The sequence below is a fragment of the Hipposideros armiger genome, unplaced genomic scaffold (assembly GCF_001890085.2).
Source record: "Hipposideros armiger isolate ML-2016 unplaced genomic scaffold, ASM189008v1 scaffold_342, whole genome shotgun sequence".
NCBI lineage: Eukaryota > Metazoa > Chordata > Mammalia > Chiroptera > Hipposideridae > Hipposideros > Hipposideros armiger.
This window is the reverse complement of record NW_017731692.1, coordinates 923,636-949,288: the sequence shown is the minus strand read 5'-3', so window position 1 is coordinate 949,288 and position 25,653 is coordinate 923,636. Positions and strand designations below refer to the sequence as shown.

The following is a 25,653-nucleotide window of genomic DNA, read 5'->3' as shown; positions in this document are numbered from 1 at the left end:
TGTGACAGCGTCTGCATTTTGTTGGAAGGACTTTGAGGAGCCATTGCAGGGTTTCAATTAGAAGAGAGACTAGATCAGATGTGTGTTTTAGAACAAGCATTCTGGTATAAGATAGACTAGAGGGGACACTGCTGGAAGCTGGCCGATCGCTTAAAAGGTGGTGGGAAACCAGCAAGAGACTGGGGACTGAATTAGAGAGGTGATAACGCCTATGGGAAAAAGTGGGTGGACTTAAGAGCTATTTGGAAGATAGAATTGACAGGACTTAGTGGTTAATTGGATTCCCCCTGGAGTCCGACACTCAAAATAGGACTATAAAATAGAAAAATAAAATATCAAGATGGCCACTGTTTTTCTGGGAGATCAGTTCTTTCTCCTTTGATCTAAGTCCTCACAAAGAGAATAAAGAAATGATATTCAGACATACACTGGATTCCTACTGTGTCCCAGGCCCTGGACTAGGCACTAGGTTGGAGCTGAAAGGATGGGCACCTAAACTAGATGGGGAAGGACTTCTGAGAGATGCCGGGGCTGGGTGTCAGAGGGTGCAGCGAGGTGAGTTACCGCTCTTCTCCCAGCAATGCAGGGACATTGGTGTTCAGATAATAGTGGAAGGAGTGCTGGCGTCTGGCTTGGGTGACTGGAAGGACAGAGGTGTCATTACCGAGCAGGAATGTAGGAGGAGGAGCCCATTGGGGATGCACAGCAATGCGGGAGGGCGACTTTCCCTTTGGCAGGAGGAGTGGTTCGCAGAGGAAGAAAAATGCAGGGCCTGGAACCAGCTTGCTTGGGATCAAGAATCAGGCATCTGTGTGACCTGCAGTTTCTTACCTTCTCTTCCATAACGCAGGGTTGTAATAGTACCAACCTTACAGGGCTGCCGAGAGAATTAAATCAGATCATGTGCATAACATCCTAGACACAGTGCCTGTTCGTAGTAAGCACTCAGATAATGTTAGCTATTATGATGGTGGGACCCCAGAGCCGGGAGCCATTAGCTGTAACTGAGGCTGAGAAAGGCTTCCGAGAGAAGGTGGTGTTGAAATTAGGCCTTAAAGCCTAAGTAGACTTGCACCAAGGAAAGGAGAGGGTGGGAGGCATTTCAGGCAGAAGAACCAGCACAAAAAGAGGGTTTCTCAGGGAGTGGCAGATTGGATTATGTGTCTGTCACTCCAGCACCAGCTCCAGAAGGAAGGCGGTGCATAGGTGCTGGGTGGGACCAGGATGTGAAGGGCTCTGCATCTGCACTTGACCCATTGGTGCTGGGAACTTATTGAAGGATGTTTAGCAGAGGACTGACATGATCGTATTTGTTTTTAAGAGATGATTCTGATGGCAGTGGAGAAGGTGAACTGTGTTAACCCAAGCATTAGCTGTACCGCATTTCCCACCCCGACTCCTTCCAGGTCACTGCCTTTTGGTACATTTTGTAAAGAGTGAGTTTATCTCACATATCTGCCTGAGTCATCTACTTGGCAGATATTTCTCCAGACTTCCTGTACCCTGGCCCCCTTCCAACACCCGCATGGGGCTTTGGTCCCTGTCACGTAATGGAACCAAGATTCCATTGGGTCCTCTTTAGAAAATGGGCCACGCAGGAAGGGCCACACTTGTCTTTTATGGTCTCATCCTGTAATACCCCACTCTGCACAGGATGTGTACAGGGTGGGGACAAACCCTCCAGGCATGGCAATCACAAGGTGTCTATAGCCCCCGCTTAAGTAGTTATATAATTTAACATTTGCCCATGCTCCTCTTGTTTTTTTCATGCTGACAGTTGGAAGGCCTTCCAGCAGCCCTTGGTAGTTTTCAGGTCTTCAGCTGCTGATGGGCTATCCTACACGGGAGACTGTGAACTAGACCAGTTCTCCACTCAGCCTAGCAACAGGTCTCTGTGGCCAGTCCCCCATCAGACTTTCTGAAAGGGCTGGCAGTAAGAGAAGGGGATTTTGAGCACAAAAGAGAAAACTGAAATTTAAATGCTAAACAAATCTGTACCTCAGAGTAACAAACAAAAAGAGTTAAATGATTTGCTATGGACACAGCCAGTTCCTCACATGGTTCTCCTGTCTTGAGGTCTGCCTTCCTTCTCTCCACCAAGAGACATTCCTTCCTCAAGCCTCCCCAGGGTCCATCATGGGCTGTTGTTGCCCTAAAACTTGTCCAAGACAACCCACGGGGCACGGTCACCCATAGCCACATTCTTTTGAAGCCTGTGTTACTCTGGTCAAGTCTGCCATCATGAGAGGTGGGCAGTATGCAGCAGAGAAGGCCACTGAGGGCTTTTCAGTAGAGGAGTCCATCAGGGTGTGCCCACTTATTCTTCAGAAAGACTTACTGTGTTCCTCCCTCAGGAAGCTTTACTTGAGCCCAGGCCCAGCCAGAAGACATGGTCTGCATGCCCAGAGAAGAATATGTGTGTCATATACCAGGTACTGACCTCCTGGTACCCTGTGAAGTAAGCATTATTACAATACCCACCTTAGAGATGAGGAAACAGCTTTAGGTTGTGTATGTGTTTCCTACTGCTTCTGTAATAAATTACCACAACCTTGGTGGCTTAAAGAAACATATGTTGATTATCTTACAGTTCTAGAGGTCAGAAGTCTGCAGTGGGTTTCATTGAGCTAAAATCAAGGTGTGGAAAGGGTGATGTTTCTTCTGCAGTCTGCAGGGAGAATCCGTGTCCTTGCCTTTTCCAGCTCCTGGAAGCAGCCTGCATTCCTTGGCTCATGGCCCCTTCCTGCATCTTGAAAGCCAGCAGGGTAGCATCTTCAGATCTCTCTGGCTCTGAACTCTGTGTCTGTCATCACATGTCCTTCTCTGACTCTGACCCCCCTGCCTCCTCTTATAGGGAGCCTTGTGAATACCTGAGGTTCATACAGATAATCCAAAATGATGTCCATATTTTGAGATCCTGAATCACATCTTCAAAGTCCTTTTTGCCATGTAAGCTAACATATTCACAGGTCCCAGAGATTAAGACAAGGATATATTTGGGGGCCATTGTTCTGCGTACCACAGGTTGCATGAGCAGTGTAACCAGGATTCAAATCTAGGCTTAGCTTTAACTCCCAAGCCAGTCCCTTTACCTACCTCTGTAGCTAAAGGGAAGAGCAGCAAAGAGACATTGCCCCTCCTGGAGGTGGGAGCAGCAGAGAGAGCCTGCTCTGCAGGGACCCTTCACAGATGACCGGCTATACATAAGGAAGCCTATGGAACTCAGGGTCAGCCTGAGCTATAGAAAACCCTCCATCTGGAAAGTTTAAGCATCCACACATTCATTTAACACATATTTATCGAGCACCTAGTATGTGTCAGAGACTGTCCCAAGCACTAAGATTCTCTATCAGTGAACAACACAGGCCCACATCTTTGCCCCCGTGGAGTCCTTCTAGTGAGGTGCATCGGTTTCCCCGGGTTGTCATAACCGATGACGACACAGTCAGAGGCTTGAAACAACACAGATTTAGTCCCTCACAGTCCTGGAGGCTGGAAATCTAAAATTAAGGTGTCAGCAGGGCCATGTTCCCTCTGAAGACTAGGGGAGAATGCTTCCTTTCTGCTCCCAGCTTCTGGTGGTGCCTGCGGTTTCTTGGCTTGTGGCAGTGTCACCCCAATCTCAGCCTCTGTCTTTACGTGGCCTTTTCTCCTTGTGTGTCTAAATCTCCTCCCTTTTCTTAGCAAGGTACCAGTCATTGGACATCTTAAATCCAGGGTGATTTCATCTTGAGATTCTTAACTAATGACACCTGCAAGGACCCTATTTCCAAATAAGGTCACATTCCGAGGTTCTGAGTGAATTTGGGGAGAACATTATTCAACCCATGACATGAGGGAAGATGGACAGTGTAAAAGTCAAGAGGGAAACAGAGAGCATGTGCGATGGTGATCAACATCACGAAGAAGCAGCCGAGGCGCGGGTAGGGTGCTTGCTGTCTTGGAGGCAGGAGTGGTTGCAGTTTTAACCGGAAAGGTCCTGGGCGGCTTCACTGAGAAGGAGACATCTGAGCCAAGACCTAAAGGAGCACATTCAACTTTGGGGATGTCTCCTTTCGTTGGATGTGGCCACATCTAGGTGAGTGGCTAGGAAGACAGTTTGAGACAGATGATCCTTCTAATTCTGCATTCGTCTCTCCTTTCCTTCCAACCTGGGATGTGTCCTTGGTTTGAAATCTTGTGCAGTGATACTGCTTCGCGGTCCAGCGAGGCTCTAATGACAGCAATAATGGTAATAATGGGATTTGGGGGCGGCCCCTCCTTCTTGTGTGAGGACCCCATTGTGCTGGCTAATTGTGTAGAAGCAAGTAGGACAACTGTCTGTGGGGTGGAAGCAGTCGGGAGCAAAGAGGAATATGTTATTGGGGCCTCGGGGCATTGCTGAATTACCCTGGCAGAGACGGAACCCATGCATCTGGATTACCGAGAATGCCGAAAAGGATTTAGGGGTCGTCTAACACTGGAGAGGGGTCTGATTGAACCTGAATCCCCTGGGTTCTTCACCATCTTTATCAGCTGTCAAGGAGCTGTGAATAAACCCTACTTACTTCAAAGCAAAAGGTGAAGAGGGGAAAAACCCATTAAGGGCCACAGGTCGACCCTTGGCATCCCGACAGCTGCCAGGGGCCGGCAGAGGGAGAATGCTCACCTTAACACAGAAGCCAGTTCTGTTTGGGAGAGCAGGCAACCAGCTGAGGTCCTCAGAACTCAGCATCCCAGCTGCTTATCTGCTCCATCTCTTTAACTGATGCTCTCTGACTTGGAACAAGTACCACTTAGGAACACCCCTTTTAGTAAATATATGTTGTAATGGAATAGATTTTTTTGAAATGACCTTATCTCAGGCAGCAGGCACTTTCATAAGTATGTATTGATTGGCATTAAATTTCTCAAATGTTTTCACTTGTCTTTGTGACCTAGTATTCGTCCTGTTCCCAGAAACTCCTCCAACACTCAAACACAATGCTGAGTTCTTCACTGCAAGCCTTCCTGCCAGTCTTTTTTTTTTTCTTTCTCTCTTTCTTTTGTAATGTTTTATAATGTTCAGACGCTTGTATTCTGCTGTATCAAGAGTAGGCCATTTCTGATATGCCCAGTGTGGTATTCAATATTGCTTTCAGGAAGGTGGGGTTGTTATTGCCACCTGTGTACTGGTGGGGAAACTGAGGCCCAGGGAGGCTAGGGAATGCCCGGTACCCTCCCGCCCGCCCCCCTGCCCCAGTTACACAGAGAATGTGTGAGAGGGCAGCTTTCAATCCAGATTTTCCTGACTCAAAAGGCATCATTTTCCCGTTTTTATTGCAATGCTACCTATTTTTTAAAATGTCTCATTTAAATTCTCCTGTTCATGGTTTGCATTTGGGAATAAAAATGCCAACTTTTAGTATACTCCTCACCCACAAAAGAACCACATGGGGTGAAGGCCACAAATCCCTTTGTGTGACTGGTGCCGTCTGCAAATGTGTTTTCTGTGTGCTAAGTAGCTCCAAGTTTCAAGACAAAGGATGGTTTTCCACCGCACTAGTTGATCGGCCAACCCAGTGAACAAAAAATCAATGGATAACTTATGCTGGTATCATGGAGACATAGACAAGAATGTAGTCACTTTAAAATTTAATTCTTAATCCAATTCAGTAACACTTGTTGAATACCAGCCGTGAGCCAGGCCCTGTACTAGACCCTGGGGGAAACAAAGATGAATGAGGCTCTGCCCTAGAGAAGCTTGCAGGTTAGTATGGGAATCAGACACCAAATGAGTCATTTCATTATCCTGTGGAAAGTGCTCTTGAGCTCGGGGTCAAGGTGTAGGGAGACCCCAAAAACCCCTTTATTCTTTGGAGGAAGGAAGGTTGTAATTAAGACTCTTCCAAGAAGCCTTGAACTGTGTCTGCCTCCGTCCACAGAAAAGGCATTCTGAGTGTTGACCTGGGATGTGTGAGCAATGCAAATGGGCCCAAATCCCTGTCTCGTCACTACCATTTTGTGTTTGTTTGGCTTATGTCACCCACATTTTTGTCGAAATTCTGTTTCATTTGCCTGTGTAATAAATAGAACAACAGTTACTAATATTTATTATAAGCCTCAGTTAAATAGGTATACCTTTTGTAAAACTTCATGGGGTAGTAACTAATATTATTTGCATTTCTGCAGATGGAAAGCCTGACACACAGAGAAGGCACTTGACTTGCCCAAGGTCACCGGCTTGTAACTGGGAAAACCACTGTCCCCTTCCTTCACTAAGTTCTAGCCAGTCTGCTCTTTAATCAGTTGCTTGCACAGACCAAGCTTTAAGTGAACTCAGGGTCTTGGCACATGCTGTTCCTTCTGCCTGGCATGCTGTTCCCACTACTCTTGATGTGGCTAGATCATTCTTATCCTTGAACTCTGAGCTGAAATGCCATCTTTCTTGACCAGCCTATCTAAAGTAGTTCCTCCCAGCTATATTTTTGGTTTCTGCAGAAGATTTGCCTCAACTTGAAATTCTTTAAAATTACCCTCTGCTTGTTTGGTTGCTGTCTGTGTGCCTTATGGGGATATAAGCTCATTAAGAGAGGTACTTTAACTGGCCAGTGCCTCCTCCAGTGTTTGGTGTCTGGTACACACTCAGTAAATATTTGTAGAATAAACACCAGATAAGGTAGCAGGCCCTGGGGTACCAAATGAATAAACTGGGTCTTTCCCTTGGGGGACTTACAATCTAGTCAGAGAGATAGGCAATCGGCAACTAATGCAATGTGCTATATGAGGAGCTTCTACAAAGAGCAGTGTAAGGTGCCATGGCGACACAGGGGACAGACCAGTTGCTTTGCCCTGAGGCTGGACAGACATCATGGAGGAGGTGACATTGAACTAACTTGATGAAGGAACATGATCTCACCAATATTTCAGGCCCCAGGGCATCCTGGGCAGTAGGTACAGCACCAGCTAGGAAGAGCTGAGATGTTTGTACTGCATGTGCTTATCAAATAACTGCTACCAAGCATGATGTACTAGATATTAGGGGTCTGTGTTTTTAGGAGCTTGCAGGCTCAATAGACTCATCACCCCACAATTACCTGGGGATACATTTGAAGAGGACTTCAAGGGCTATGTAGAGTTGGGTTAAAGAGGAGTGTAGAAACGTGTTCGGGGCTCCAGGTCCTGAAAAGCAAGCACATCGGTGGAGGAATTTGGTGTAGGTGAAAGGGTGCCAATTGAAGATTTTTAAGTAGGAAGTGATATAATCAGCTGTGTGCTTGAGAATGACTTAGATATCGGTGTGGAGGCTGATTGGAGTCACTGGAGGTGGGAGGGGGACCAACCAGAAGACTGTTGCAGGACCCCAGGTGAGAGATGAGGGGTAAGGGTGGAATGCAGGAGATAGTGTAGAGCGAGGCTTAGAATTAATAGGTCACAATCAATTGAGCATGACAGTTGAGAAAAAGCCAAAAAAGGCCCGAAGTTTTCTAATTTGATCTGCTGTTTGGATTACTGCTCATTAACCAGTGTTTCCTAATGTGTGTGAATAGAGCTTTTGATCCTCCATCAAAAAGTTGGAAGATGGTGCATCATTCATTCCTGTTTTGGAAATTTACAAAGCACGCTAGCATATTCAAAGCTCTGAGAAGTCCTGCGCAGAGAAACGTGTTTAACTAGTGTTTCCCAAACTTCTTAGCAGTAGAACCCTTAAAACATTAACACCTAAAACGACCTTTGAGAAATGCCAAGAAATGAAATAAAACCTCTGTTTTCCCCTGTGGCTCATACTCTGGGAGGACCCATTGACTTTTATCTTGGCATTTTTGATGGTGCTATCCTGGAAGCCCTTAAAACTTTTGAGGAATTTGACACAGTACTGAGAGAATGGACACCAGTGCCAGACTGCTAAGATTCACACCATGCTGTCTAACCTCTGCATCTCAGTGTCCTAATCTCTGAAATTCCCCTTTGTGAGGAAGGGGTTGTGAGGATCTATGAATTAATTCCCAGGAACCCTAGGAACAGTGTCTTGCCCATGGGAAGGTGCTCAGTAATTGTTACAATAGCTCTGAGAGGCAATTTAGGGTAGTGTTTGAGGCCATGGACTTGGCAGCTACACTACCTGGTTTTGTATCTGAGCCCCTCTGCCTACTAACTCTGTGATCTTGGGAAAGTAATTTGGAACCTGCTATGCCTCAGTTTCCCTCATCTGCAAAGCAGGGACAATTATTGCACCTATTCATAGGTTTGTTGTGGAGAATAAATGAACTACATCGTGTGAAAGAATGTTGCCTGGCATGTTAGATGTTTTTGCTTTAAAAAAAAAAAAACCCGACTAAATTGCCTCTGTTACTAGCATAATTTTATCATGTAGACGGACTTTCAGCTCCAGTGATGAAGATCCAATTTTTCAGCTTTCCCAGCCATCATTCTGGGCTTGTATTTTGGCATTCCCCTTTCCTGGCTCTGGAGGCCTTGACTTCAGAATTAGTTTGTCACGGTGACTTCCTGTTCTCTTCTGTTCAATTGAGTTTGGTTTCTTCATCTCATGGACTGACAATGTTAATGAACGTCCCTGGTTCTGGGGGACCACCTGGCTCCTCCGATGGGTTCTGTGCCTTTCCTAAAAATACAGACATCAAATCACTTAGCAGAAGACCTTGGGATACTCTTACAACAAAACCTTCCCCCTGCGTGGACACAGTCTTCTGTTCCCTGAGAGAGAGGCTGGATTGTTTCCTTATTAAAAGTTTTCTGATATTATATCAGTATAGGATCTTTGGAACAGGTCACAGCAACCCTCACATTCAAGCCAATTACCTGATATTTAGTTTTCAGTTTCCTTCAGGGACTGTCTGCTCTTGGTGAACAATTAGATTAGAGGATGCTGATGAAATTCGAGGGGCAGGAAGTAGAAGTTACATTTCTGAGTTCAGAGTTTCTATTTCAAGGTTGAGTAAGTGGTAAATTTTTACTGAGAGATTCTAATGTAATAGAGTGAGAATCTCAAGGTCCCCCGGCCATGAGCATTTCACCTGCCTGGACAGTTCAGCTCCTTTTCAGAGGTGGGTCTCCCTGTTCTTTATGTTGGCATGAAAACAATTCATAATTTAAGTTATACCTATTAAAAAAATAGAAATTCTGTCTGAATACAATACTATAATAATAAATTTAAAAGTCGATCCAGCTGGGCACTGTGCCCAGAATACCACCTGAGCTGAAACACAAATAAGTAAAGGAGAAAAACTGCCATATAATGCAAATGGCTGCAATCTCATTGTTTTCTGCTACTCTTTTATTGCAAATGTATAGTATTGAAGTATCATTATGGATAAATAGGTTTTGTGGACTAACCTGGAAACCTAATCACTGTTTATAATATTATTTCTGTGGGGAGAAAAGCATGCTCCATATTACAAACAGATGGTTTGCAAGCAAATTTTTGGGAACACAATAGATTTGTAAGTTGGGGGCCTCCTGGAATTCTAACCTATAGTTGAATGTTCTGTATTCAGGGCTGGTGATAGATAAAAATTAGAGGCCTCCCAGAATCCTTTCCCCTCCCAAATCCTTGCTACCCTTTTCACCCTAGAGACTGCCTCACCTTTTTATTCTCTGCTTCTGGGGCCCTCGTCTCTGTCTCCTCATCCTGGCCCAGCCCCTGCCCCAGCCTCCAACCACTGTTGAGGCCCCAGGAAGCTAGGAGGAGCTCAGCACGTCTTTATCTTGTGCACCTTATTAAATGGCAGTTAGGGCTCATAGGAGGTCATGCAGTGAGTAGCCAAGTGTGTGATTCTGAAACCAGACTTCTGTCACTTGTAGCTGTGTGACCTTGGCATGGTATTGCACTTCACTGAGCCTCTGTTTCGTCCCTGTAGATTGAGGTTTTGTAAGGACCTATGAGAAAGTGCTAACTGCAAACACTCAGACCAGTGCCTGGCATGGGGCAATGTTCCCTCTGTGCAGGTGCACGGTGGGGTAGTCACTCGAGGATATTAGGGTTTAGACAGATTTCCATAAATGCAGGAAGCAAACCCACAGTATGAAAATATTTTCTGAATTCTAAGCAGCAAAGTTAGAAGCAATTATCTGGAATCCCCCTGTTCATGAGCTGGGGCCCGGGTTTTGAACATACTTTATTATGAAATAGGGGTAATCCACATACTTATATGTTGAGTGGCAGTATCAAACTTTTATTACTTTTTTTAACTTTATTGGGGAACAATGTGTTATTTGGGGGAACAATGTGTTTTTTCCAGGACCCATCAGCTCCAAGTCAAGTTGTTGTCCTTCAATCTAGTTGTGGAGGGTGCAGCTCAGCTCCAAGTCCAGTCGCCATTTTCAATCTAGTTGCAGGGGGGCACGCAGCCCACCATCCCATGAAAGAATTGAACTGGCAACCTTGTTGTTAAGAGCACACGCTCTAACCAACTGAGCCATCTGGCCGTCCACCGGCAGCTCAGCTGTAGCTCAGCTCAAGTAGTTGTCTTCAATCTAGTTGTGGAGGGCGCAGCTCACTGGCCCATGTGGGAATCTAACCGGCAACCTTGGTGTTCAGAGTTCATGCGCTAACCAACTGAGCCATCTGGCCGTCCACCGGCAGCTCAGCTGTAGCTCAGCTGAAGTAGTTGTCTTCAATCTAGTTGTGGAGGGCGCAGCTCACTGGCCCATGTGGGAATCTAACCGGCAACCTTGGTGTTCAGAGTTTATGCGCTAACCAACTGAGCCACCTGGCCACGGTCTTTTATTACTTTTAATAAATTAGGCTCTACAACAGATTTTATAACAAACTGATAAGAACAGGCCTTCTTAAATAGTTTCATTCACTAAGTTGTTTCCACATACAATGTTTTACGCCAAGGAAAGTTATTATTATTTTTTTTTTAAAGATTTTTTTTTTTAATTGGGGAATTGGGGGGATGGGAACAGCGCTGGGGAATTGGGGGAAGGGGAACAGACAAGTTGCTGTTGTTTTGTTCTTCAGTCTAGTTGTGGAGGACGTTGCTTCACTGGCCCAAGTTGGCACCATCATTGCTCTCTTCCTGGGTGAGGCAGATCAGTCGCCGGCTTCTGGACTGCCGCTCACTGCGGCTGCTGGCCGCTCACGCTAGCTGCTGGCTATACACGGTAGCCCATGGCAACACACTGCCACAGGGGCTGCAGCCTATGCCATCGCTGGCGACTCATGGCAGCCCAGCTCCAGGTTGAGCTGTTGTTCAGCATCTTAGCTGTGGAGGGCAGTGTCACTGGCCCTCATATGTGGGATCTGAACCCGCATCCTCTGGCGTCCCAAGCCAGCTCTTAACCAATGTGTCACTTGGCCGGCCCTATTTTTCTTCTTTTTTTTTTTTTCTTCAGGCAGTTTTTCCTTTGCATCTGAGCTGGCTTTAATTTGTACATAGGCTAATGCGGCACGTTGGCCTTATCATGTAGGCATGCGATCTAGCTGAATAAAGGACTAGAAAAATAAAATACTGATCAGGAATCTTAGGACTTATGGATAGACTCTCATTAGCGGATGGAGTAAAGACAGTAGCTTAGGGTAAGGAAAGCAAATCTATCTCTGCCATTTTCTCCAGAATGTGCTCATCCTAATCCGAATCCAACTTCCCTCCTTTCTGTGGCCTGAAGAAAATGAAATAAAGCCGGTTAAGAAATCAGCCTATCGGAGAGTGCCTAATTGAGGATCAGCCGCACCAAACGTCCAATAAAGCGATTTCACTTTTATTTGGGCAATGGCTTAAGTGTTTGTGCACTTAACCATTGCCTTTGTTCATACACAGGAATGAGAGGGATAGCTCTCCAAAGGGATCATTTCAAAGTAACTGCTTTTGTTTACCAAAATGTGGGAACTCTCAGATCTGCTCTCCCCTCCTTCAGAAGTTTGAATGTGTGGGTAATGTGCTGTCATGAAGATTTTATAATCTGCAATATTGGAGAAGTAATAAGACACTGTTGTTGGTTGACCATCTGGTTATACATTCTTGGTGTCACAGTTTGCTTTTTTTTTTTTAACTGGTAAGAAGCAAGGAATGGGAGTTTAGAAATTTCAGAGGTGTTTTCTAAGTAAAAAATTCATGTTTAGTTGCATAACGTGGTTAGATTTTGTTTTTACCTTATACAAAATAGGAAATAAAAGGTTTATTATATATCTTCTTTTTTTTTCCACAAAAGGTAAACTTAAAAACTTTAATTTCTAATTTGTTTCCTTTCAACCCCAGATGTGAACTTTTAGTTTACATTAAAAATAGTCTCTTTACTGTAAGTAGGAGTCACATATAAGTCACAGGGAAACTCTAGAAAGAAAAATCACCAACAGAATGGATCTATAGAAATTTCATCCACTCATTCAAAAATATTTATTGAAACCCTAGTATTTGCATATCATGCTGGGAGACACTGAGGGATTTGTTGAAGAAATATTAAAGACCTTCTCTCTTCCTTTGAGGAGCTTAGAGCTTACTTGAGGAGAAATGACACAGACATATGAAACAGTTAAGTTGTAATTCAAGGCAGCATATGATTAAATACCAAAATGTGTGGTTCTGACAAGAAATGCTATAGGAGTTCAAAAAAGGGAGTGATAACTCAGTGGTACTACTGTTTTCTTTCTACAGATTGGCAAATTATAGCACTATTTGTATGAAACATTTTACACTTGTTTTTTTGGCAGCCGTAGGCCTTGACTCCCAGGCAGCATGAAGAGCCTAGGAAACTATTGGTATGCTAATCTCTGTAGAACTGGCTTTTTTTTTTTTTCCGTTATGGGCAGAGAAAGTACCTTATAGAAACCAGAGTGCCCGTGAAAGGCAGGTGGGTTTTGACAGACATAATCTCTTTCAGTTACAAAATAAGGAACCAGCATTGTCATTTTCTGTTTCTCAATCCAGCAGTTCTTGTCCCTCCATTGCAAACTCCTCCTGACATTGAGAGGTGGTTTAATTTGAACTTAATGTCTGTGACGGACAAGCTAGCCATCAAGGGACAGATAAATTTATGGCTTTGGAGAATTGCTGATGAAAATCCTCCTGGTCATGATATCGGAGAAGGAACTAACACAGATGTAGGGGAGTTCAGACACAAATGTGCTCACCGTAAGCAGGGTTCCCCAAAATGTCAGAATACCATGATATGCTGAGAATATTGTGCTTGGCGATGATGTTTAATGAAACTTGTTGGCTTCCTGTTCTATTTTTGTCAAACTCAGATTAGCACAGAGCTCAAAGACAAAGACACAGGGCCTAAATTCTTAAGAATTTTAAAAAGAGAGAGAGAGAGAAAAAAAAAAGAGGAAGAAGTAAAACGCTTTTGAAATGTCAGCGCATGTCAAATACACTATTTGGGCCCACCTCTCATTCAACTCAGATCCGTTAAGGGACTCCCCACAGCTAAATGTAGTTATCATTTGGTTACTTTTCAATCTCATGACTTATGAATTTTCAGTTTCTTTTGAAACTCTGTCACTGGTTCTGCCCAACACCCCTTCATTTTAACCTTAGGCCTTGAGAAGGCATAGATAACAGAGATGCTTTGTGGTTTCCTTGACATTATTCAATGAAATGTCTGCGGAGTCCAATACCATTTGAAAATAACATGGCACTTGGCATTCATTCTTTTTGTCGGGTTCACAGCCCTTCTGGTGAGACAAGAGTTCCCAAGTTAACGTGACCTAGAGTGACCGAGACATCAAGCAAACTAGTGATCAAATCATGTTTCTCAAAGTGGTTGGCCCTGGCCACAGCTTGGACTTTGGGGGCATCCCCTGAGCTGGCTGACTTGGGGAAGTGGCCCTGGGAAGTGTTTCACCTATATCTTTTGATATAATTTGATGCATCTGTATAAATAAATGTTTTGTAGCAGATGGCTGTGGAATGTCTTATCTAAGTCCTGGGAAGACATTGCCCTTGACATATTTTTATTCAGTTATCGTACTGCAAAGCATCAAATAGTAACTTTTTCTTAAAACACACAAAAAATGTGCACATTAGGTTAATAGTCTGGAAATGAATTTCAAACCTAAAGTGTATACAATATATAAACCTTTTCTTGAGCTGTGCTTTGCTCGGTTTTTCTAGAAGGGAGCTCTATAATTTCAGAATCTATGAGAGTATGTGCTTTTGAGGTATTTGGCGATGTCATCTTGAGAGATGGCTCAGGAGTCTAAGTTCAATGTGTTGTCTGCATTTGTTCTCTACTCTGAGACATGATGGAAAAAACACTCTGCTATTTTCCTGTTGCTTTTCATGGTTTTAGCATCATGTTCCTATTCTCGTTCCAAATCAATAACCCACTATACAAAGCCTGGCATTTTATACTGAAGCCAGTATGAGAAAGTTTTAACTAATGCATGTGTGGGGTTGCTGTTTTGTTGCCCCCCTCTTTTTTTTTAATAGGTGTACTTTTAAAGATGATTGTGTACATTCAGAGAACTCAGAAAACTGGCTGGATATTATATCAGGAGCTAAAAAGTGCCCTCAGATTCACATATCTCAAAGAAGCAAAGATCAGGTAAGAGAAAAGATTTTTATTTGTCTCTATTGTATTGTCTTATTTTGCACGATTGATGCTAACTTCCTTTTGTGTGTAAAATATCTGTTAGCGACTAAATGAGCTTGGTTAGGAGAGTCATTCATTTAGTTAACGAACACTGAATGCCTACCAGATGCTACACACACCACAAGCAGAGAACAAGACACACCCTGAGCCTGCCCATGTGGAGTTGGTAGGCTTGTGGAACTGCAGATGACTCTCATAGTTGAATTTAAAGAAAAGATGGACTTTTCATATAGTAGAAAAACATATTGATTTTAAAAATAGAGAAAAAAGAAGTTCAGATTCATGGCCAACAAGATGCCTTCAGGGTGGCTTAAGGGTAGAATTTTGTTTTGTTTTCTGGTTCCTTTTCCTAATGTGTTCAGGCTTCTCCGGACAACTGCCTTAAAAACATGGCTTCAAGTAATATTGGTAGAGGGGAGAGAAACCAGTGTGGGCAGTGAATATTGAAAATGGGATGCCTTGGAAAGAAAGCCAGTGGGCCCCTGCGATGGCTGTACCGCTGTTGGCATCACATGAGCCTTGTCATTGGATGAGAAAAAGGAAGAAATGAGCATATTCAAGCATTTTCTGATTTACACACCAACCACACCCTATGGGAAAATGGAATTCCTGCCGTGCTATTTCAGTGGTGCTGTAAGAAGACGTTTTCTCCCTAATTATGGCTCTTGTATTAGGAATAATTGTACTGAATCCCCATTAGCAGCCAGTTGACCTGCCTGTTGAGCTTGCTCTGTTTTATTTGAATGCCACGTTAACAAGGAAATGGGCCACTTGCTCTTTACTCTTACTCTTTGCCATTTCAAATGGCAAGAACCATACCACTTAAGATGATTTAACATTTAATAAAGGAGAGCCAGAACATTTAATGAGTGATAAATAATACAAGAATCGAGCTTTCAAGCCATAACTGATTAGAACTCACGGATTTAAAGTTATTTGGCCAGTGTCACTTTCTGTTATCCTCCTGGGGGGATAGTATAAAAAAAGAACTTTCAAAACCTTCATCCAGTCTCCATCAGGCCTGAGTCAGGAGTGAATCGGTTCTGTGAAAAAAGATGTTTAGGCCTGTAAGCATAGGTATGGCCAAATTTTTATTTCTCATCTCAGTCTGAAAAAAATAGCTGAGTTTGGTGCTGATAGAGAATGGTAGGAGGAAAATACCATGATCCTTGAATATACTCAGGACTCTGATAAGTGGTTAAGATTATGCAAGGTTTTTTTTCTTGCATCGTTTTGAAATTTTTAAGGGTAATAATTCAGCTAAATATAGTGAGGGAAAGTAACTTGTTTAAATAAAATGTGCGGCTTACCAATTTGCTTACCTATCTTTGAGTTCACTAGTATAAATTAACCACCATTTATATTTAATCTGGAACATTGCAAAATATGTTCACCACTCAAACAACCACTAGTGCTTTCCCCCGCATCCTGAGTCCCACTGTGGTTTACCCTGATCCCTCAAGAGTCTTCCTACACACACAACCATTACCTCACTCTCCAGCTCACCATCACACTCAAGGTAAAGGAGATAAGAATTTAGTGATTTGAATAAAGCTATTCTTGGAAACCAACTTAGGACTCATTATTTTAACACTGTTGATAAGACATCTGATTCCATCTCTTGGTCATATTATTTCAAAATATTTCTCTCCTTATGGTCATCTGTGACTTACCTGAAAGTCTCAGATTTTTGTTTATCTAAATAATACCTCATCCTGACCTACAGAGATGGCAGGCTATGGATTTCCTCAATTCTGCCTATTAGCTCGGTTCATAGAGTATTTGGGAACTCCCCATTATCTAACTAGTAACATTCTAGTAACTTTCTAGGTACAGAAGCCATCCCCTCTCATATAATGCAGAGACTCTGTTCCTAAGAAGCTTTGTCTCTTTACACAAAACAAGTAGAAGATAGTATATCCTCATTAAGGAATCAGCATTAAAAAGAAATAATTAGAGCAATTTCAATTGTCTTGGAGGGATTTCCATGGGATTGAGTAAAAACAGTCAGATGCAGAAAAGTATGTATAGCATGATCTTGTATTGATTTTAAAAGTTCCTATATATGTTTATATATGTCTCTGTATGATTATTTGATATTGGAGAAAAATATGAAAGAATTCATACTAGGTTGTAAACATGGGCTCTCCTGGTGGAATGACTGACGTGGTGGAGAGGAAGGACATATACATATAAAAAGAAGAAAACTGAAAACTTCACATGCACAAACTCAAAAAAGAATGTATGTCATGATCCCATTTTTGCACTCTGTAAAGTTATATGTTTGTGTATACCTATAAGGAGATTTTAACATTCAGTAAAAATGGCTTACAGTGATAAAAACACAAAAGGACATAGGAATAAGTTATTTCCCACAAAATGGTCCCTAGAGGAGAGTCGCTAGAAACATTCTTTTACAAATCAGAATGAAAACAAGGAACTCTACCATCACTGATATAAAACACATTATTTTTCACCTTCTGTCCAATCCAGTAAAACAAGGAACAAGTAATAGGAATAATTATTGGAACGGAATAGACAAAACTATCACTATTTGCCACTCTTATGTGTATATCCTCAAAATCTAAGCATGTTAGCTTTTATAACTTCAAATTAATAAAAGTAAAATGAAGTGGTAAGTGTTCAATAAACATTCAAATATCAATAACCTTATTACATGTGAGGTAAAACAAACCGTTAATGTCCATTAATAAAAGATCCCATTCATTAAAAACAACAGAAATACTCAGGAATAATCTTAAAAAGCAAGGTATATACCTTATATTTTAAAATCATTTTGCCAGGAGATACATATTGAAGACAGCACCAAAAATAGTAATTTTGGCTTTGCAACAACTTGTCTTAAGCAATTTTTTCTAATAGCAATTACAATGTGGGGCAGTGGTCTGTTGAGGCTATTTATAATTAATAATAGGGAAACCTTATCAATTAAAAGCATAAATACAAATGAAAGCAAAACCATATAAAATATTTTGTTGGAGAATGTGAAAGACATGCTGAATACATCCAGACACATACTGTGTTTCTTGGTGGGAAGACATCATAAAAAATGTCAGTTCTTCCTCAATCTATTTTCTAGATTTCAGGCAACCCCAGTGAAAATCTGAATAGACCTGGTCTTAAAATTAATATAAAATTCATCTGGAATAATATGAACTGGTCAAGAATATCCAAAATATATTTTGAAAAAAAGAAAATTATTTAAGCAACACCATTTACATATGATTGTAAACATACATATAACGACAATAATTCAGCCCATGATTCTGGTTTAAAAATAAGAATATAGATCCATGAACTAGAGTAGAAAGCTCAGAAGTAAATGTAAAAAACTTAAATATCAAATACCATAAAATAATAGAAAACAAAATAATTATTTCATGAAAGGTGCTGAGGTAGGTAACTGGCTTACAATATGAAACTGTAATTTAATTTACATTTTACATTAAATATAAAAATAAAATTTAGGCTAATTAAGAAATTCATATGAAAAGCTGACACAGGGAAACTAACAGAAAATAGAATTGAACATCAAATAATTTGAAAGTATAATTTTCTTAGCTGCGAAGCAATATTGTATGTAATAACAAAAGAAAAATGTTCATATACTTGGCTTAGTTTAAAAAATATATACAACAAAAAAATAAGAGCTAACTAAAGCACAGACTTTAGGAAAACATTTGCAACAGGCAAAATCTTAATTGCAAAATATTAAAGCTGGGAGAAATTAAAAAGAAAAACATCAAGACACCAGAAAGTAATTGGGCAAAAGCATATATTCTCATAAAAAGAGGTTTAGGGAGTTAGACATAGACGTGGCACTATGTTCAGCTTTACCAGCTATCAAATAAATACAAATTAAAGTGATAATAAGATATGCTAACATCTAGCATTGGTAATGCCAATTAGCACAATCTTTTGGAAAGCCGTTTGGCAATATGTTTCAAAAGTCATAAATACATTTGTTTTGTTTGAAGCAGTAGTTCCAGGTTTAGGATTCTGAAGAAGTATGTTCAAAGAAGAAAAAACATAAGCATGCAGATCCTATAGCAGTAGCATTTATAGAATTAGAAACCTGGAAATAAGGTGCTTTTTGGTAATAAGGAGAATGGTTAAATAGAACAAGGCATGTTGGATGACCTGGTAGAATGTAAGGCAGCAGGCAGTTCTTGGACCCCGTGGACATGACCGCCTAATTAACACTCAAACTTTCTATGTTTACCTGATCCTTTGTGTCTACATTCCCTCTTATCCAGTGTAGCTCATGGAAGAACTATCAACTGGTAAGGATTCCCATCTTGGGTTTATTAAGTGAAGGCTTCAGCTTTTTAACCATACTCACCTGGAAACCCAAATCATGCAAAAATGCCTTCAACTCCCTGGCTACCCTCTCCTTAGCTGCACTTAAAAAAACTTGCTCTCTCTTATTTTCAGATCAACTCCCAACTGGGTTTTGCCCCACTGTTCCCCTGAAACTGTTCTTGCTGAGGTCACTAGTGAACCCCACGTAGCCATCAAGCAGATGCTACAAATCCTCGTCTCACCTGGCTACTGGCTGCATTCCGGAGACCCCGTCTTCCATCGCATGCTCTCTCTCTGCTCCTTTCCTTCTCTTTGGCCATTCCTCAGCCTCCCTGCCGGGCTCCTTCTCGCCCTGACTCTCAGTATTAGAGTTGTTTCAGGCCCAGTTTTGGCTCTTCCTCTCTTCTGCTCCTCTACTTTGTCCAGAGACAATCTGATCCACTCCCATGGCTTCATATATCATGTATATGTTCATGTCTCTTTTGTCTCCAGCCCTGATTGATCATCTGACCTCCAGGCCCATATCCTCTTGATTATCACACAAGTATCTTGAACTAAACACGTCCAAAACGGAAATCTTGAATTTTCTACCCAAAGTCAGCTTCCCCTTCAGTGTATCACATCTCAGTGCATGGCACTTCCATCCATCCATTTGTTCATGAAAGTCCTTCGCATCCACACACCACGCTTTCTGTCCTGCCCCGTGCTGCCTCCAAAGGGCACCTTAAATCCGTCCATTTTTTTCCATTTCCACTGTAGCATTCTAGCCCTTGGCTCCTGGCATTGCTTAATGATCTCTTCATACCGTGTGGCCCTCCAGTTTCAGTCTAGTGGAATTTCCCACAGTTTCTACTAAGCTCTTTGAGGGCAAGGACTGTAGGTGTTTGGTTCACTAAAGTATTCAATACCTTGTGCAGAACCTGGCACATGTTAAGAGCTTGATAAATATTCATGGACTTAAATGCAGTAATTACAGGGATGCAAAAACTATGTGTGTGAGAACTAGGAGGAAAAGTGGAAAATTTAAAACAGCTGGTGAAAATAAGATTTAAAAAACTTTCTGATACTTTGGCTATAATGTTTGAACAATGAAATGCATTTAAAACACATATGTACATAGGCTAATATGTGATGCGATCATGTGCTAAGATGTGTGGTGCAGATAGAAATGCTAGGGTGCAGAAGGCAGATGGATGAGAGTTCAGCTAGCGAAGGTAAAGATGAGCTAGTGGGAATGGCCTAGAGATGGTTGGACTTCAGTTCTTATAAGAATTTGCCTTCTTCCAGCATGATTCTATGGCTCAGAAACAGAATTCTTTGAAAATGTGAAGATGGGGGTGACCCCAAGGCTAGAATACAGGTCAAAAGACAGCAGACTCCTAGGTAGCCATACAGAAAGTCTGGGGCAGAGGTCAGAAGTATAACAGAAGATGACACCTCCGAGGGTGCCTGGGACCATAGCTTTCATCCTATGATGGGGTTACCACTTTTTCTGCTCCCAGTTTCCTAATACTTAGCCTACCTGCCCACCGGGTCCCCTTCATACATCTGATGCAAAAGGGGTTCACCATTGACATAATAATTTCTTTAATTTTCCTTTTCAACAGGTGAACTGGCTGCCTTGTTCCTTTAGATAATTCATTGCAGAAAAAGTTGCTTTATCGGAAATTTCAAGATTTTTCTTTTTGTGTTCCCTTGTGTACACTCACACACACAAAACAACCTCCACCTCCAAATTTGAATGTATGTTTGACAACAAACAAAATATTAAATAATTCTAAAAGTAGATTTTACAGGCCACCTTCCTTTAGTGTAACACCTGGGAAATCAAGGTACACCCTTGTAAATGAACCCCAGGTCAAACAGAAACAAATGAAAAAAAAAATCATGTGTTTGGATGGGAATACTTATATCATAAAGGTGTAAATTATCTTAAAATTAATGCAAGTATTTACTACAGTTCCAGTTAGAGTCATAGTCTCCTTACCCTCTTTGGACAAAATGATTTTAAACTTCATATGGAAGAATTATGTCTAGGAAATGCCAAGAGAATCATGAAAATCAGGACAAATAAGGAGAGATTTGCCTTATCAAATGTTAAATATATTTAAAGTCACAGTAATAAACACTTGATGACATTGGAATAGAAGTATTGATAGATCAATAGATAACTGGAACAGAGCAGAGATCAGAAATAGATTCTACATATATGGTAATTTAATATATGACAAAAATGGTATTTCAGTTCAGTGGGAAAAGAGGCTTTTGTTTGTTTTGTTTTGTTTTCTAAATTGTTATGACATAGCTGATTTACCATCTTGATAAAAATAAAGTTGAACCCTTATCCCACACTATATATGAAAATAAATTCCAGATACATTAACGATATAAGTTTAAAAAGTAAAACATAAACATGGTGGAACAATTTATATTTGCCAATAAGCAAGATTTAGAGAAGAACTTTGTAACCAAGTCAAGAAACCCTGTATTTGTTACATAAAATCATGTGTAGGATAAAAGATAGCACACACATAAGTTGCAGGGCAAACAGATTAGGAGAAAATATGTGTCAGTAATATGACAGATAAGGATTAATATCTATACTATACAGAGAGCTCTTAAAATTGATAAGAAAAATACACACAAAGCAAAATAACAGTCCAAGAATATGAATATGCGATTCACAAAAGAGCAAACCCGATAGCCAATAAAACATCTCTTCCTTTACATCCGCAATCTGAGAAATTCCTCTATGGCAGGTCAGAGGGCGAGTTTTCTTAAGGCTCTAGGATGGATGGAGAGGAGGAAAACACAATGATTTAATTCCTGAATCATCTTCTTCCCCACATAGACTATAGTGACCTTGGTGGGAAGCGTTTTTCCAAGACACTCCAAGTGCATGGTGAAGAACGTGGAAACTGGCAGGGAGCTCTGCGAAGGTAAAAGTCCCCCGAACAAGACCTGCACCTGCAGCATCCCAACCAGAGTGGCCTACAAAGGTAAGTGGACTCTTTGCTGCTTTTCTGTTAGAAAGTGAAGAAGGCAAGAGAACCTCCCAAGTTCAGATTGCCTAGGAAGCAAGTGAAATGACAGGAAATCGGAGTAGTGTCCCACACTATAGACTCACTCTCTCCCTACCCCCTGCTTCCTGCTTTTCCCCTCCGTCCTGCTCACCTCTGCTCCACCTCATCCATGACTGCAGGACCCCACCCTCAGATGTGACTGGAGAATGACAGAGGACAGACAGTATGTTGGATAGGTGAGGAGAGTAAAGCCAGAGTCCATGGAGCTGATCCTACCCAAATGGTTCAGAGAATTTAGACACCCAAAAAGCTGGAATGTCCTTGATGAGAAGAGAAAATAAAGCAGCCAGTGTTCTATCATCTTAAGTTCATTGCATTCATTCATTCATACAGGAAGTGTTTATTGAACATCTACTATGTGCCAGGTATTATGCTAGGTGCTAGGGCTACAGTAACCAAAAAAGACTGACCTAGTCCTTGGTCATGGTATTTATAGCCTATTGGGTAGAGACAAGTAAACAACTCATTACAATGCAGTGTGTAAATACAGGGAGCAGAATGTACCACGGGAAGCACATGAAAAGGCTGCCTAACTGGACTTCGGGGGGTGGGAGGGAAGGGGCAAGAAATGCCTCCTGGAGGATGAGTAGGGTTGAGTCAGACAAAGAAGAGGGGGAAGAGTTTCCAAGCAGAGACCCACTAGTGTGATGGCCAGGAGAGGAAAAGCTTTGTTTGAGGAGCAGTAGGGACAGGTGGAAAGCAGGGTGATAGAAAATGGATCCCAAAGAAGGCACAATGTTCCTGGCACACAAGGTAGCCATTTACAGTCAATAGATATTTTTTTTAACTTTATTGGGGAACAGTGTGTTTTTCCCAGGACCCATCAACTGCAAGTCAAGTTGTCCTTCAATCCTGGTTGTGGAAGGTGCAGCTCAGCTCCAAGTCCAGTAGCCGAGTTCAATCTAGTTGTGGGAGGTGCAGTCCACCATCCCACGCGGAAGTTGAACTGGCAACCTTCTTTTTAAGAGCACGCGCTCTAACCAACTGAGCCATCCAGCTGCCCACTGCTAGCTCAGCAGAAGCTCAGCTCAAGTCATTGTCTTCCATCTAGTTGCGGAAGGCGCAGCTCAGTGGCCCATATAGAAGTCGAACCGGCAACCCTCTTGCTCAGAGCTCATGCTCTAATCAACTGAGATACCTAGCCGACCCCCAGTCAATAGATTTTTGATGCTTGAATGAATGAAGGGCGGCAGGTAGAGAATGGGCTGGAGGAGGGAAAATCTGAGTTCCGAAAGATCAGACAGAAGGAAGGCTGTTGCAATGAGGGGGTGAGGGGAACAGTGAGAACTGCAGTAGAGGCAGACAGGGATGGAGAGAAGTGCATGGATTTCAGAGATGGTTAGGAGTTACAATAGGTAGATTGAGAATTCACGAGTCCCTTCGGTTGAGAAAGGCTGGAAGTAGAATCAAGTTCATGGCACAGTCTTCCAGGAATGACTGAAGATCATAATGGAGCTGAGTTGTGTGGCAGGAGCTGGTGTTACCTAATTAATCCTAAATCCCTCAAAAAGGCATTGAATACACCAGGCCAGTGAGCCAAGATGAAAAATACCTCTCAGCCACTGGGCTCACAGTAGCTGTTTGAATCTGAATTGCTTGAGAAATTATTTCAATTTTCCACTTTTCTTTGTCCACACTATACAGCCTTTGTGATATGCTTCTAGTTAAATTTGGTCATTAAAATGCAGATCTTGCTCACCTGTAAAATATGTTTCTGAAGTACTTGAGAGTACCTTGTAAAGCTAGCTGGTTGCTTTTAGAGTCTCCATCAATTGCACCCATCCTTTCCCCTGCCCTTTTTTGGATGCTTTGCATATTCTAAGCAGGCAATCTCACTTCCCACCTTTTGCGCTCAGCCAGCCAGCAGCCACTGCCAAACCGTTGTCCATGACCTAGAGTAACCTCACCCCTTGCACCAGATCCTGTTGCCCTTCTGCTTTGAAACCTTGGGGGAAGTCACCTCTTCCACACAGCCTTGCTGGATTCAGCTCTAACTGTCCTGGTCATTCCAGCGCCCTCTTGGTCCCCCACAGGTACCCGAGTGTTGCTACCCAGGTGCTACATGGACCTACCTCAGACCACTCATAGGGTGTTCCCTTGTCTGCTGTCATTATGTTTTCTACCTGTTATGTCTACCTATTTTATGTCTTCCAGAATAACTGTAAATGCTTTGATAGCAGAGGTCATCTATGTTCATTTCCTTGTGATATTTCCCAATGGTGTTTTGTGCACAGTTGATACTCAGAAAAGTGCAACTTGCTAGTCTTCGTCACTGGCCATTTGTAGATTCCCCTGACATGCATTTTCACTGGGTGTCCCTCGGCGATAAATGCCCATATGTTTGTTCTACGAACACTTAGCAACTGCCCTTGCTGAGAGGTCATGCCAGCCTTCCAAACATCCTTGTGTTTAGCACAGGATTATCATTTTACACATACCTACTTTATGTGAGCAGAATTTTATGGGTCATCCTGGCTTTCAGAATGAATCTTGTTGCTGTAGAGAAGCAACTTAATAGAAGGGTTCTCAGACTTTTGGAATCACACCCTAATACAATTTCAGTAAGAAAATTCGAGGTGCCAACAAGATTCGGCTAACTTCTTTTTTTATTTTTAAGATTTTATTGGGGAATTGGGGGAGGGGAACAGTGTTGGGGAATTGGGGGAGGGGACCAGCCAAGTTGTTGCTCTTCAATCTTCGTTGTGGAGGGCACCAGTTGCCATCTGGCTTCCCGTCGGCAGCTCATGGCCTCTAAGCTCAAGGTGCTATGTTCAATCTTAGTTGCGGGTGGGCATAGCCACCATCCCATGCAGGAGTCGAACCAGCAGCCTTGTTGTTAAGAGCGCATGCTCTGTCCACTGAGCCATCCAGGCGGCAGCTCAGCTCAAGGTGCGAAGTTCAGTCTTAGTTGCAGGTGGGCCTAGCCCACCATTGAACAGGCAATCTTGTTGTTACACCAGCTGAGCCATCCTGTCACCTGTTGGCAGCTCAGCGACAGCTCAGCTTGGGCACAGTGTCACTGGCCTATGTGGGAATCAAACCGGTGGCACTGTTGCTCAGAGCTTGTGCTCTTAAGCCAACTCTTAACCAACTGAGCCACTCAGCTGGCCCCTTGGCTAACTTCTTATTCTATCAAGTAAAGACTTTGATTTTAAAAGCATCATCTATGATCCCCACTAATTCATAAAAGGAAGAAGATGTTAATACCAAAATGGGTGACTGTGAAAACATCACAGAGTAGCACTGGTCCCTGGAAGGCACCCAGACCTGGATATACAATCATTATGTGGGGAATGTTGCCAACCACAGATTCCCAGGCCCGCTGAGTCTGATATGTAGGAACGTGGCTCTGGAATCTATATTTTCATCAGTTTCTCAAGTGACTCTGATAGACAACTGGGTTTGGGAATCATCTTTGATAGAGTACATGTAAGTTAAAGAGATACAGGAAATGTGACATTTCTCTAATGCTGATTTAGCACAGTGTTTATCTTTCTGACTTTATTCTTTTGAGGTTTTCTAACCAATGGCTAGGTTTTCAAAGGCAAATAAGAAAATCTGCATCATAGATTTGGCGACAGTTGACTTTAAGAACATCATGGATCCCAGCCCACGGGAACCACACTTTAGAGTTTGTTAGGGAAATATTTGGAGTGCGAATTTTTCTGAAGGTGCAGGATTTCCTCTCTCACATTCTTTTTCTCATGTTCTAGGCACTTCTTGCTCAGTGACT

The 25,653-nt window shown here is 42.3% G+C and overlaps 1 protein-coding gene across 2 annotated transcripts in view; it reads left to right on the top strand.

The window, feature by feature from the left end:
• The window catches only part of PLXNC1 (plexin C1), a 163,484-nt gene that overhangs the window by 57,417 nt on the left and 80,414 nt on the right, over positions 1 to 25,653 (top strand). For both annotated transcript variants that reach the window (XM_019661264.1, XM_019661265.1), the window contains exons 5-6: positions 14,352 to 14,466; positions 21,689 to 21,836. In XM_019661264.1, the coding sequence (XP_019516809.1) occupies positions 14,352 to 14,466; positions 21,689 to 21,836 (263 nt within the window). The remainder of the gene's footprint in view (positions 1 to 14,351; positions 14,467 to 21,688; positions 21,837 to 25,653) is intronic.